General features: G+C 38.9%; 1 protein-coding gene across 5 annotated transcripts in view; it reads right to left on the bottom strand.

The window, feature by feature from the left end:
* ari-1 (E3 ubiquitin-protein ligase ariadne-1) overlaps nucleotides 1-13413 on the bottom strand; it is a 158225-nt gene that overhangs the window by 130606 nt on the left and 14206 nt on the right. For 4 of the 5 annotated variants that reach the window (XR_012966644.1, XR_012966645.1, XR_012966646.1 and 1 more), the window contains exon 2: nucleotides 1779-1928. The exons of the other annotated variant lie outside the window; for it this stretch is intronic. Coding sequence is in view for 1 of the 4 variants with exons in the window: in XM_076189289.1 (XP_076045404.1) it covers nucleotides 1779-1928 (150 nt within the window). In the remaining 3 variants the exon portion in view is untranslated. The remainder of the gene's footprint in view (nucleotides 1-1778; nucleotides 1929-13413) is intronic. 5 annotated transcript variants of the gene reach the window in all.

The following is a 13413-nucleotide window of genomic DNA, read 5'->3' as shown; positions in this document are numbered from 1 at the left end:
ATTTTCAGAAATGCTGTCTTCAATTTCTCCGTCAAAAAGTTCAAAATTGTCAAACATTTCGTCGGAATACTCAAAATCTTCAACTTCTCGTAGCGTCTCGTTGAATTTAAGCACTTTTCGTTGGAATTCTCGAACAGGTGCGTTGGCACGGAAGGTTTTAACGTCTCTGTACAGATCCGGGAAAGCTTTTGTGTGTTCATTACGTAACTGGGCATGCAGGTTCTTGTCATTCTGCAGTTCTGTTTTTTATTTTTTCCGGTTAACCGTAATCTATTTCCAAAAGTGGCGAAGACGCCTTTTCTTGTTAGCGTCGGGTTCCCTGGCGGGCATGGTGCCTAAGATACAAAAAAAACGACCACTATCTTAAACAATGTGATGTGGCCCAAAAATGCTAGACCCCTTTCCGTTTTTGCTCAAGCTCATTATGGTTTTGTGAAAACTGACAATTTGAGAAAACTCCGCACTTTATAGTGAGTAGATGGTGGGGATTACAAGGATGGATTGAAATAAGGAAGTAAGGCAGAGATTGAGGGTGGAAACAGTTGTCTAATAAGGTTGATTAAAGAATACTGAAATGGTTTGGACATATGGAAAGAATCAGTGAAGAGGGACTAAAACTGTGGAAAGTAGAAATGGCTACATTGATTTTGAGGGGAAGATCAAGAAAAAGGTGTATGGATAGGTTGAAAGGTGCTTCAGTTGCAAGAAGAATGTTGAGCAAGGAAGAGAGAGTACAAAAGACTAGAGTGATTGGAAAGAAGTGGTTGTAAATGGGTGAAGCAATAATATAAACTGATGTTCTTCTAATCTGTTAGGTATATTTTTTGAGCGGATTAGAGGGTTTCTAATGTAATGAAACAGTGGAGGTAAAGGTGTTTTACTTGCTGGGCCTGTTGTGGAAATGTTGCATCTTGTTGTATTGTTATGATGGGAGGGACAACAAATAGATCTTTGGATGGGTGTGGGATGAATGTTGGGTGAATGTATGCTTTGTATGGGGAAAGAGGCCTTTTGGTAAATACATATGTACATGCGTGGTTCTTTCTACAAAATCAAACTGAATAAGAAAAAAATATATATTACTTGGTTAACATACATACATATACCAAGGCTTTTTCCCCCTTACAAGGGAGGTAGCCAAAAAGAAAAAGGCATAAAATCATTCCCACCCATTCCATCCCTGAATACACTCCACACCCCTCCACCCTCCCTCATATCTTAGCACTTCCTGGATGACGGGTCATCCCTGCACCTTGTCCACTGCCCTGGGTCAGAAGCAGTGTCGCAAGACACAGCACATCCACAGCAAGGCAGCTTCATTAAATTGGTGACCCCCCCTCTCCATCCCCCCATGCATAAAAGGAGAAGACGGGGAGAAATTCCTTCGGGCTGCATCAAATTTTGCTCACACATACTACCTCACCCCCCATCCACCCGCCCATTCCACCTCATGCATCACATCATCATCCATATACAACCATTCTCCATTCACCCCTGTCTTCTGTCCTCTCCCGTCCTTCCTCATCAGACATTCCCCTCTTCCCCAAAGCCCCCTTCACCCCATCCTAGGATGTCCCCTCATGTTCACTCCCTCCACATCTGCCTTCCATACCTCTTTTACTAGTCTTTCTTCACTCATTCTTTCCATGTGTCCAAACCATCCTAATACTCTTTCATCAACCCTATCTCCCAACTCCCTTTCCACCCCTGTTCTTCTCCTCACCTCCTCATTTCTCACTCTATCTAACTAAATGTAGGAAAGAAGATATAATAATCACCTGCTTGGTTTTGACTGTTGCCTTGTAGGGGCTAATGACATGTGCCTCATTAAAGAGTTTCTCTTGGTCCCCATCGTAGTATCGTTCCATTAGTTTTTCTTTGTCCCATTTGAAGTGGTTCAAGAGGATGCGTGTGGTTGTGACCGGGATCTGCAATGTATGAAAAATTATTTTCAAAACTCACCAAGAATGAAAGAGGATTTTTTTTTTTTTTTTGTAAATAATGTCACATATTAATAGAAACTCAATGAATATACTACAGTGATGTGGTCACCATGAAAATAAAGACAAACAGAAAAAAGAACATCCCAAGAGCAGCCAAAATGATTCCAGATCTTGCAGATCAAGCATATGAAGAGAGTGGTGGAAATGGCCTTTTGATATATACAGTACAGTACTTGTCAAAAGTTTGTGACCACTGCCCTGAGTGGTTGCAAGCTTTTGACGAAAAAACAATGGTATTTTTGGGAGTCAACTATGTTTCACAAGATCTCTGCGACCACATAGAGCCATTACGGGATGTCTCAAGGGCATGTCAGAGCCCACGGTAAACCCGCAGTGTGCTGCGGGCACTCCTGGTGAAAGATTATTTGTGACACTCCACTCCGATGTTCCCTTTGTTTGAAAAGTGGTGGGTGCTCATATGTGTTTTTACCCCTCATTATAACAAAACTGAAGGATTTAGTACATGAAACAGTTGCTCAGATGATTGGTTTAAAGGTTGCTGGTCACACAAATAAGGAAATTTGTGAGCTAACAGGTGCTGGACTGATGATGGTGAAAAAGTTTGTGCACTGATTCAGGGAGGGAGGCGGTGAAGAGTTGCCAATTACCAAACATTGCTCTGGGAGGCCAAAGAAGTCTTCCAAAAGGTCAACAAAAATACTCAAACATACAGTAGAGAATACTACATCAATCACTGCTAGAAAAATAAAGGGTATTTCTGTGTGAACTGTGTCACAGCACCTTCAGGAGCAGGGTTAGGTTACACCAGCAACAAGTGCACAAAGTAACATGGCCATATCCCTTGAACAAGGCCATATCCCTTTAAACAAGGCCATATCCCTTGAACATGGCCATATCCCTTGAACATGGCCATGTTCCCTTTGAACATGGTCATGTACCACTTGAACATGGCCATATTTCCCTTGAACATGGCCATATTGGTAGTCACCTGATAGATTTTCTCAGTGACAATTACTTAGTTCAGCATGTGAGCCCACAAGACATGGAAATTTACTCGATCTATTGATCACTAGCCATGAAAGCATGATAACCAATGTAGAAGTTGGTGAAACTATTACAAATAGCGACCACAACTTAGATTCAAACTGCTAATTTTTTTTAGAATAGATACATGTGTACCTAAAATACCCGATTTTAGCAAAGCTCAGTTCATAGGACTATGTCAGGAGCTTCAGCTTACAGACTGGGAGGCAAAATTAAGTGGAAGACCTGAAGATCAGATGTGGGAAATACACTTACTAAGATGATTCATACTTACATCCCATTTTAGGACAGACTACCCCCCCCCCCCCCATCCAAATCTGGCTCGCCCAAAATGGCTTGACAAACAAACTGAAAAAAATTATTGCTAAAAAGAGACAGGCTTATAAGAAATACAAGTGCTCAGGTGTACCTTATGACTATCAAAGTTATGTAGTAATACAGATTTAAAAAAGAGAGAAAAAAAAAAAAAACAAAAAAAAAAAACGACAATACGAAATGAATATCACTGATAAATCCAGAGAAAATCCCAAAGAATTCTATAGTTATATTAGAAGTAAAAGGTAGGAATCACAATGGCCCACTATCATTTGCCGACAGTCAACTTGAGTAATCAAATGAAGGAATGTGTGATATTTTAAACAACTATTTTAGCTCAGTATTCATAAATGAAAGACCTCAGAGTGAACTCCAAACTGAAACCTGTGGAAAATTAGGGTGAACTCACTACAGTAAATATAACAAAAGAAATAATTAAAAGGTGTATAGAGAAACTCAAAATTAATAAAACACCATGGCCTGACAATTCATTTAGATAAATATCTAAGCAGGATGCTGTAATGACTGTCATTTATTTTATATTATGTTTATTTGTTATTATTTGTCTGTTTATTATTTGCTTGATTTATTTGTTATTATTTATTTGTTATTATTTGTCTGTTTATTATTTGCTTGATTTTCATTTATTATTATTTACTATTTACTTATTTGTTAATTCAACTATACCTATGCATTTATTTTCATATTATAATTTTTCTATCATTATTATATATTTTTTTCTTTCTTTGCATCCGACCTAGTTATGGACCAAAAGGTCTTCTGTTGGCATGCTCCACCTTTGTAAATCCTTTGTAAACCTCTTTTCCATAAGACCCAGAAAGTGAAACGTGTTAACTTTGCCTGTAATTATGGTTGGATAAGGCAACATTTAATGTGACATGCAATAGAAATCCCGAGTTTATCAGCGCCACAGAAGTGATCCACTTGACCCACGGTACCTTGAAGTAATAATAAAGCACCCTGATTCTTTAATGGTATGGGGCTGTTTTTCTGGTCATGGCCATGGTGAGTTGGGAGTGCTTCCCAAAAACATAAAGGTTAATGCAAATGTCTATTACTGTTGAATGACCATTTGCCAGCATGCTTTGAGCTGTGTCAGGCCAGGGTCTTTCAACAGGATAGTGCAACACCTCACACTGCTGGGCTTGTTGTCCAGTGGCTGTGGGATTATCAGGTACCATTTATTGAAGATTGGTCTGGCAATAGACCAGACATTAACCCTATTGAAAACCTCTGGGCTATTGTTAAGATTTACAAGGCAAAGATATCAGCTCCATTCCATGGCTGGAGGCAGCTATCCTGGAATCTTGGAACAAAATACCAGCTGGCACCGTCCACAACCTTGCTCTTTCTCTTCCCAGACATCTCTGCAGTGTTATCAAGAATAAGGGTGGCCCAATCAAGTACAGTGAGTCCTCCTTATACGGTAATTCTATATCCAGTAAATTAACAGTTACAGTATTTGGTAATTACTACCCTCGATTCTATTCACAGTAAGAAAAATTCACAGATATGGTATCCGCTCATGTTTTAGAGGTAAAATTAGATATTTTGAAGAGGAAAGAGCAGGGAGAAGGTACGTCTGCCATAAGTTGAAATTTGAGTTCGGTATACGGTAATTTCAATTTGCGGTAGTTTTCAGGAATGCATACCGTATTTTACAGCTTACAAGACACACTTTTTTTCCTAGAAAATACCCTGAAAAATGCTAGTGCATCTTCCAAGACGAATGTTGTATTGTAAGGCAACACCCTGGCTCAAGTGAGCTTGGACACTTGACCGATAGTGACCTGGATTTGTATGTTGAATCATTACACTATGATGTTAGCTTAAGTACTATTTAATTCAACCTTTTTTTATTATGTAAACTCAGTACTTAGCTGTTACAAGTATTTCCAATACCATAATCCTTCCTGGAGCCTATTCGGCGTGTGGAGAAAACGGGCCAGTCCCTCGTCTCATAGCAACACACACACACATACACACGAACACACACACATGCCAGGTGCCTTTATCAGTTACCACCAGGCTATCACACGTGTCACAAGATTTTTTGTCCTGGAAATTATCACCCATGGCTAGTTCATCAAAACGGTTTAGTTATACTATTGCATACAAGCTACAAGTTCTAAATGTAGCGTGTTAAACGTAGGGCTACACAACCCCGAAAATAGATACAACTTAGATGACACGTTTTTAGAAAAATCTGAGTGCGAGAGGGACTTGGGAGTTCTGGTGAGTCCGGACCTTAAAACCAGGAAGCAGTGCATTAGCGCCAGAAATAAAGCAAACAGAGCATTAGGCTTCATTGCTAGGACGGTAACAAATAGAAGTGCAGAGGTAATTATTAAACTCTATCTAGCGATAGTTAGACCCATCCTTGACTATGCGGTACAGTTTTGGTCCCCGTCCTACAAAATGGACATAAATTCACTAGAATCAGTACAGAGAAGAATGACCAAAATGATACAAGGACTCGAAAATTTGCCTTACGAAGAGAGGCTTAGGCACCTAAACTTACACTCTCTGGAAAGACGCAGAGTGCGGGGTGATCTAATAGAAGTGTTCAAGTGGATCAAAGGCTATAACAAGGGTGATGCAAACAAGGTCATCATAATAAAACAACAGGGCAGGACTCGCAGTAATGGGTATAAACTGGACAAATTTAGATTTAAGAAGGAAATAGGCAAGAATTGGTTTACAAATAGGGTGGTCGATGAATGGAATAAACTTAGTAACCACGTAGTAAGCGCTGAAACTATCAGTTGTTTTAAAAAACGATTAGACAACTTTATGGATGGGGACGACAGGTGGTGATGGATACGGAGCTGCCTAGTGTAGGCCTTATGGTCTTTTGCAGTCTCCTTTATTTCTTATGTTCTTATGTTATGCCAAAGAACACTGTAACAGAGCAGCAGAAAGCCACTTTAGACCATCTTCTACTGAAAAAATGATTTGGCAATGGAGTTTTAAATTTCTACATCCATATTTTTAAATTTTTTAGTTTATCTCTATGAAAATAAAACCACCCATGGACAATGAAAAATGTTTAGTATATTTACTAATCACCAACTAGTATCATTGCCATACAAACAAAATCGGGCAAGTGATTTTGTAACGTAAACAATACGTCCAATACGTGTCATCCTTGCTTCTTTTGTTGTTGTTGTCGTTCCCTAGACTGTCTGTCCGAGCAGTCCCGTCTCCCCAAGGAAGGCCACAGCCGAAACTGGGTTTTCCCACAAATCCTTTATATGTATGTTGTGTTGTTTGCGTGCATGATTGTGTATAATGCAGTCTTCCATTATGTGTTGTATGGTATGGGGTGAAGTGTTACATCCTGGGCAGCTGTTCACAACACGGTCGTCCAGCCTCTTCTGGTAGCTTAGAAGTGCTGGGTGGTGACTGCATCGCAGTCTGGCCAAGTGGACTCTGTCCTTTCGTGGGAGAGAGGATTCAGAAGGGTGGATATCAGGGGGTCTGGCATGCAGCAGTGTGTTGTCTTTCAGTGTGTTAATGGAGCAGTGAGTGATATGATTATGAATATGTTTCCGGAGGCTGGTATTTGGTGGTTGTGGAGGAAGAGAAGAGAGTATCTGTGCGTAATAAAGGTCTTTGGGTGTAGTTTTAAGGTTTCTTGGTGTGTGTGGGTGTTCTGCTATGTAGTGTAGCGGGTGTGATGTGTTTGTGGTGGCTGCAGCAAGTGTTTGTGTGCCTCTCATGTCGAGGTGGTCCTTGACTTTGAGGACTTTTGTTTCATGGTGTAAATGGTCTGTAGGTGTTGTATTTGTGCAGCTTGTAATTGTTTTTAGGGCTTTGTTTTGTATGATTTGAAGGGTGTTGTGGTGTGTCTCACTGAGATTAGGAGCCCATGCAGGACTCGCATAATTCATCACTGAGCGTATGCATTGTTTGTATATTGTTATATTAGTTTCTTTGTTTTGTCCAAATGTTGTTCCAGTGATTGACTTAAGTGCGTTAAGTCTAGGTGTGCATTTGTTTTTTGTGTTTGTGATGTGTTGTTTGAAAGACATGGATGTATCGTATGTTACACCAAGAATTTTTGGTGTGTTTGTGTGTGGTATTAGAGTGTTGTTGATGTAGAGATGAGGTATGTATTTGTGTTCTTTTGTCCAGTTGGTGAGAAGTGTTGCTGTAGATTTGGTTGGAGCTATTTTAAGTCTGTTTGTGATGAACCATGTGTTGAGTGTGTCAAGGTAAGGCTGGATTATTTCTGCAGCTTTGTCTGTGTTACGATGTGTGCATGTGATTGTTATGTCATCTGCGTAGGAAGAGATTTGTATTTCTGAGGTGTCTGGTGTGGGTAAGTCATGCATGTATAGATTAAATAATGTGGGGGATAGAACTGAGCCCTGTGGTACTCCGTTCTTAATGTTTCTGATGTGCGATGATTAGTGCGATGATCTGGGTTAGAGGGGGGGAAAGGAGAGATCGGGGACAAAGGAAGGGGAGTACTAATCGGGGGTAAGGGCAAAGGGAAATTGGAAGTGGGTAAGGGTGTTGGCTGTGGTTGGGGAGGTGGGAGTGGGGTTACTGGAGGGCAGGTAGAACATGTCCAAGTGTTTGTGTATTGGTTTGTGTCAGCAAGTGTTGTACAAGTGAGGTGGGCCCAGTTTTTGCACATATTGCACTGAACTGAGCCCTTTGTCTGCCTGCTCGAAGTAATGGGTTTAGAGCATGTTGGGCATGTGTATTTTGTGGTGGGCCCAGGATTGCTCTCTACATCTCCGGCTAAAAGTAGAAGAAGAGGGGTGATCGCCGGAAAATCACCCCTCAGTGCAGAAAAAACGTAACATTGTATGTTGGAAAAAAGGATTGTGGTACTCCCCCAGGTAGGCATAGCTCCTCTTTGGGGATCGGTGCCATCTGCGTAGAGCTGATGGCCAGGGGTGGTTGCTGCTGACTGGCCCCCAACTCTTGGGGTTGGGGGGTGGTCCCACGACGTAGACGTTGCAGCTCCAGGACTTCCTTGCTTCTTATGTTTTTGTGTTCAGTGGTCAGGTATATGGTGAATGTGTTCTTCTATGAAAATGACTTCTTTTTTTTCTTAGAAATTTCTTTCAAATATTAGGGTGCATCTTCCAAGATGCAGTGTCTTGCAAGCAGTAAAATACGGTATGTACCATATAATGAGGACTCACTGTATTAGTCAAGGTAGATAAACACATTTAATTTTTTTCTTTTCTTTTATCTTGGCAGAGGAGTAGGACGGAAGGATGTGGTCACAAACTTTTGACAAGTTCTGTATATATATATATATATACTTTTGATACATGACCTTCAGCCCACATCAAAAATCCGACAGCAAGAATCAAGAAAATAAAGATACTAAAATCAATCACAATAGCAGGGTTTAGACAGGAAACTTTAATCAGTCTATAAATAATTCTTCATAACCAAACTCAACTGTTTCCACATGGTTATGAACAATCAAAATAATATAGACACCTTTTAAACTATACAAAATAATGCACTGAGAATAATAGGATGCACCAAAAATCACCCAAACAGAACACCTGCACACAGAAACCAAAATCCTCTCCATATAACACCACATAAAAATGATAAGTAATACAGTTCTATTCAAGAGCCCTCAATCCTATACTTTCATCTCATTATATCACATAAGCACAACCAACTGAACACAAAACTACATCGGTAGCATACTTATCAAATATCTACAACAATCTAAATCATTAAACAAGCTTTTCAAGACTGACCACCAAACTCTCTACTCCTCTACAGAAACAATGAAGAGCCATCGAAACTAGATTTAATATTTACAACAGAACCTGAAATAGTGGACAAAGTCCAGTACAAGACACCAATTGGAAAGAGTGACCATGTACTCATCGAAACTGTACTAAAGGAAGAAATAGACATGGAGAGGAATGAAAAGCATAGGAAAGGAAGATTGATGTACAACAAAACAGACTTTCCAAAACTAAAGACATTCTTCCGGAATGCATACTAGGAAAAATTCTATATGGAAGAGAAATGGAATATATTGATGGATAATTACAATGAAGGGGTAAACAGGCATGTACCAAGACAAAAGCAAGAGAGTACAGGTAGTCATCGACTTGCGACCTATGCGACTTACGACTGATCGACTTTACAACCACGAGATGGTGCAATAATATCTAACATTTAATAGAGTAATAGAATTGCAATGTTATGCCTGGCAGTGCAGTACATTACTCCGCACGATGCGAGACGCAAGTGCGATAGTTTTCGCAGGCTGCCGGCAGCGTCAGCATCCCAGCCAGCTAAGTATTCTTTCATTTTGTTTGTTTGAAGTAAAATGTTTCCTAATTTTGCATTGCATTTTGTATTTTTGTATGTTTTGCAATTAATAAAATATAACAAACTTTTTATGCCTAGGCTAGTTTGTTGTCGATAACAATATGTTCGGTACAGTACTTAAACGAAAAGAATGTTTTGTTGAAATAAAAAAAATCCTAATTTTGCCTTACATTTTGTATTTTTATGTTTTGCAATTAATGAAATGTAACAGTATTTTTTTATGCCTAGTCTGTTGTCGATGACAAAATGTTCGGCACAGCATTTTGTATTGTTATGTTTTGCGATTAATAAAATGTAACAGTAAACTTTGTTTATGCCTAGTCTGTTGTCGATAACAATATTTTCGGTACAGTACGTAAACGAAAAGAATGTTTCGAATTTTTTTTTTCCTAATTTTGCTTTACAATGATTTTAATGTAACCAACAAAAAAGGATTTGTAGGTCAAAGATGACAGGACTTTATTTAGTATGCGTAGGCCTAGGCTACGTTTCCTAACGAAAATGATAAAAAGTTAATGAATATTAAACAACGTAGCTCAAAGATGATAAGATTTTATTCAGTATGCATACGTTTCCTAAAGAAAGTCTGATGGTAAAATAATACAAAGGTTAACAAATACAGTATTAAATATCATAGGTCAAAGATGATAGGATTTTATTCAATATGCTTAGGCCTAGGCTACGTTTCCCAAAGAAAATCAGATGAAATTATAAAAAGGTTAAAAATACTATACAACATAGTTCAAAGATGCTAAGATTATTTCAGTATGCTAAATATACAATATATATATATATATATATTATATAAAGGGTAATATATACTGTATATATAGACCGACTTGCGTCCAGATCAACTTACGACCAGTCTGTCGGAACCGAACTCGGTCGTAAGTCAACGACTACCTGTACATTAAATGTTGGTTCAACAAAAGATGCAGTGAGGCAAAAGAAAGAAGGGACAAAGCTTGGAAAAGGTGGAGAAAAGACAAAAAATAAACCAAATGGCAAATTAATATAAACTGTAGAAATGAGTATATTAATGTGAGAAGAGAGGAAAAAAGGAACCATGAGAAGGATATTATAGATAAATGCAAAGATCAACCCAAGCTATTCTATCGGTATGTGAATGGTAAACTTAAAACCAAACAGGAAATGGTGAAACTATGCCAAGGAAATATAGAATACACAGAAGAAAATACCAGAGAATACCAGAGAAAATACCAGAAAATACCAGAGAGAAAATACAAAATTGGGACGTAGATAATAACAAGCAATCTCCCCACATGAGTGAGTTTACAACATCACAAAAAGAAATATCAGAACATCTATCAAAACTGGATGTCAGAAAATCACATGGCCTGGATGGTATTGCAAACTGGATTCTAAAGGAATGCAACGAAGAACTAACAGACAAAATACACATCATAATAAATAGTTCACTCAAAGAAGGAAAGATACCTAATGACAGGAAAAATGCTAACATTGTACCAATATATAAAGGAGGAAACAAGGAAGAACCCACCAACTATAGGCCAGTATCACTAACAAGCACTATGGCCAAAATTTGTGAGAAAATCATCAAGAATAGATGGGTAAAACATCTGGAAGACAACATATTAAACCCAAGACAATTTGGGTTCAGACAAGAAAGATCATGCACCACAAACTTAATATGCTTCTATTCAAGGCTAATAGACATAGTGCAAGAAAGAAATTGATGGGCTGATTGTGTATTCCTAGACTTGCAAAAAGCCTCTGACAAAGTACCACACAGAAAATTACTAAAAAAAACTGGAACACATAGGAGGAATACAAGGGAACCAACTAAAATGGATGGAGGACTTCCTGACTGGTAGAAAGATGAGAGTAGTGCTCAGAGAAAAATATTCAGATTGGAAAGAGGTGATCAGTGGAGTACCACAAGGATCTGTACTGGCACCAATAATGTTTGCTATCTATATGAATGACATGGATGAGGAAGTGAACTGTTACATGAGCTTCTTTGCTGACGATGTCAAACTGTTAAGGAAAGTAGAAACTGATAAGGACTGTGAAGCACTGCAAGAAGACCTAAATAGGGTATGGAACTGGAGTCAGAAATGGGAAGTGGACTTTAATACTAAGAAGTGTAGCACAATGGAGTTTGGAAAAAGCAAAAACAGAATATCAGGAAAATATACAATTGGAACCAAGGAAGTATAGAAAGTAGGATCCGAAAAAGATTTGGGAGTAATTATCACGAACGACTTGTCCTATGATAAACAGATTAACAAAATTGTCGGGGAGACTTACAACTTGCTAAGATCAATAAAAGTGGCATTTGCATACTTGGACGAAGACATGATAAAAAAATATTGGTTACATTGATAAGGCCTAGACTAGAGTATGTGGCAACATTGTGGTCCCCCCAGTACCAAAAAGAATATAAAGAAAATAGAAAGAATCCAAAGAGCAGCTACAAAAATGGCATCTGCACTTGCAAACCTATCATACGAGGAGAGATTGGCTAAACTGGAGTTACCGACACTGGAGCAAAGAGAGGTGACCTATTGACCATCTACAGAATCATGAAAGGCACAGAGATACCTGATAGAGAGGACTTACTTAACTGGGACAAGAGAAACACAAGAGGACATGGAAAGAAAATAAAAAAACATAGCTATAGAAGAGAACTGAAGAAAAACAGTTTTCCACATAGTTTTGGACACTTGGAACAAACTGGATAATGAAATAGTAAGTGAAAAACCATTCATGAGTTTAAAAGCAAACTAAACACTGCGAGATACAACAGTGGGGCACCACGAGCATAGCTCCCCTTCCCGCAAAATACAACTAGGTAAATACTAAACCCTCAAGACAAAAAAAATCCTCACACAAGAAGCACAACTGAGTTTAGATCACCATCCAGTACTTTCACAGTACCAGCACAGAATAGGCCTGGCTACAGGAACAAACTACCCCAGGTGAAACCATCACTACCTAATCTTACATTGCTCCACCCAAGCTATACCCAGACATCACAATATATCAGAATTGAATGACTTCTGGCTCAATCCACTATAAGTTGCCAGTTACTGTGGAGCTGTGGGTCTCTTGCAAGAGACCTGGGGAAATGGATTGATTGGGATAGGATACTGATTACACAGTTTTTATGCAGCCAAGACTTTAGAGATCTATGGATCAGAATCATGTGGCAATACCTTATAACTGGAGATTAATATCCATTTAATTATCCCTTCAATTTGCTATCCTCCTTAACCCCTTCCATACGGTGATGCCTATATAGGCGTCATGAGGAGCAAGTGGGTACACGAGGATGCCGAAGTCGGCGTCTTGATTATATTTATTGTAGTCGTACCTGTGTGACCCCCATACTCTGTAAACTGGCTTCATCATATTTTCTATGGTTATCAAAATTCACGGGTGAAAGAGAACGAGTGATAGAGCAGTGACTTTATTTTTTATAATGCGAGTATTATGACGCAACATCGCAAGTCTGTGATGTGGCCCGTATTGAAGGGGTTAAGTACCCTCTTTAATAATGTCCTCATGGATATAGATACTGGCTGTGTTGACAAAATTCCTCTGACACAATAGACCTCAAGGATAGAAATGATAAGTCATAACCAACAAAATACTGATACTCCCTCATTCTTTATGCTCAGGACTAACAATGGGTACATGTATGTCCTATGAGATGGACATCATAGAGAACTATATCCTTGCTGCCCATTTTCAAAAC

This window comes from Oratosquilla oratoria, chromosome 8, assembly GCF_046742065.1.
Source record: "Oratosquilla oratoria isolate Oo_2021 chromosome 8, ASM4674206v1, whole genome shotgun sequence".
NCBI lineage: Eukaryota > Metazoa > Arthropoda > Malacostraca > Stomatopoda > Squillidae > Oratosquilla > Oratosquilla oratoria.
This window is presented reverse-complemented; position numbering and strand designations above follow the sequence as displayed.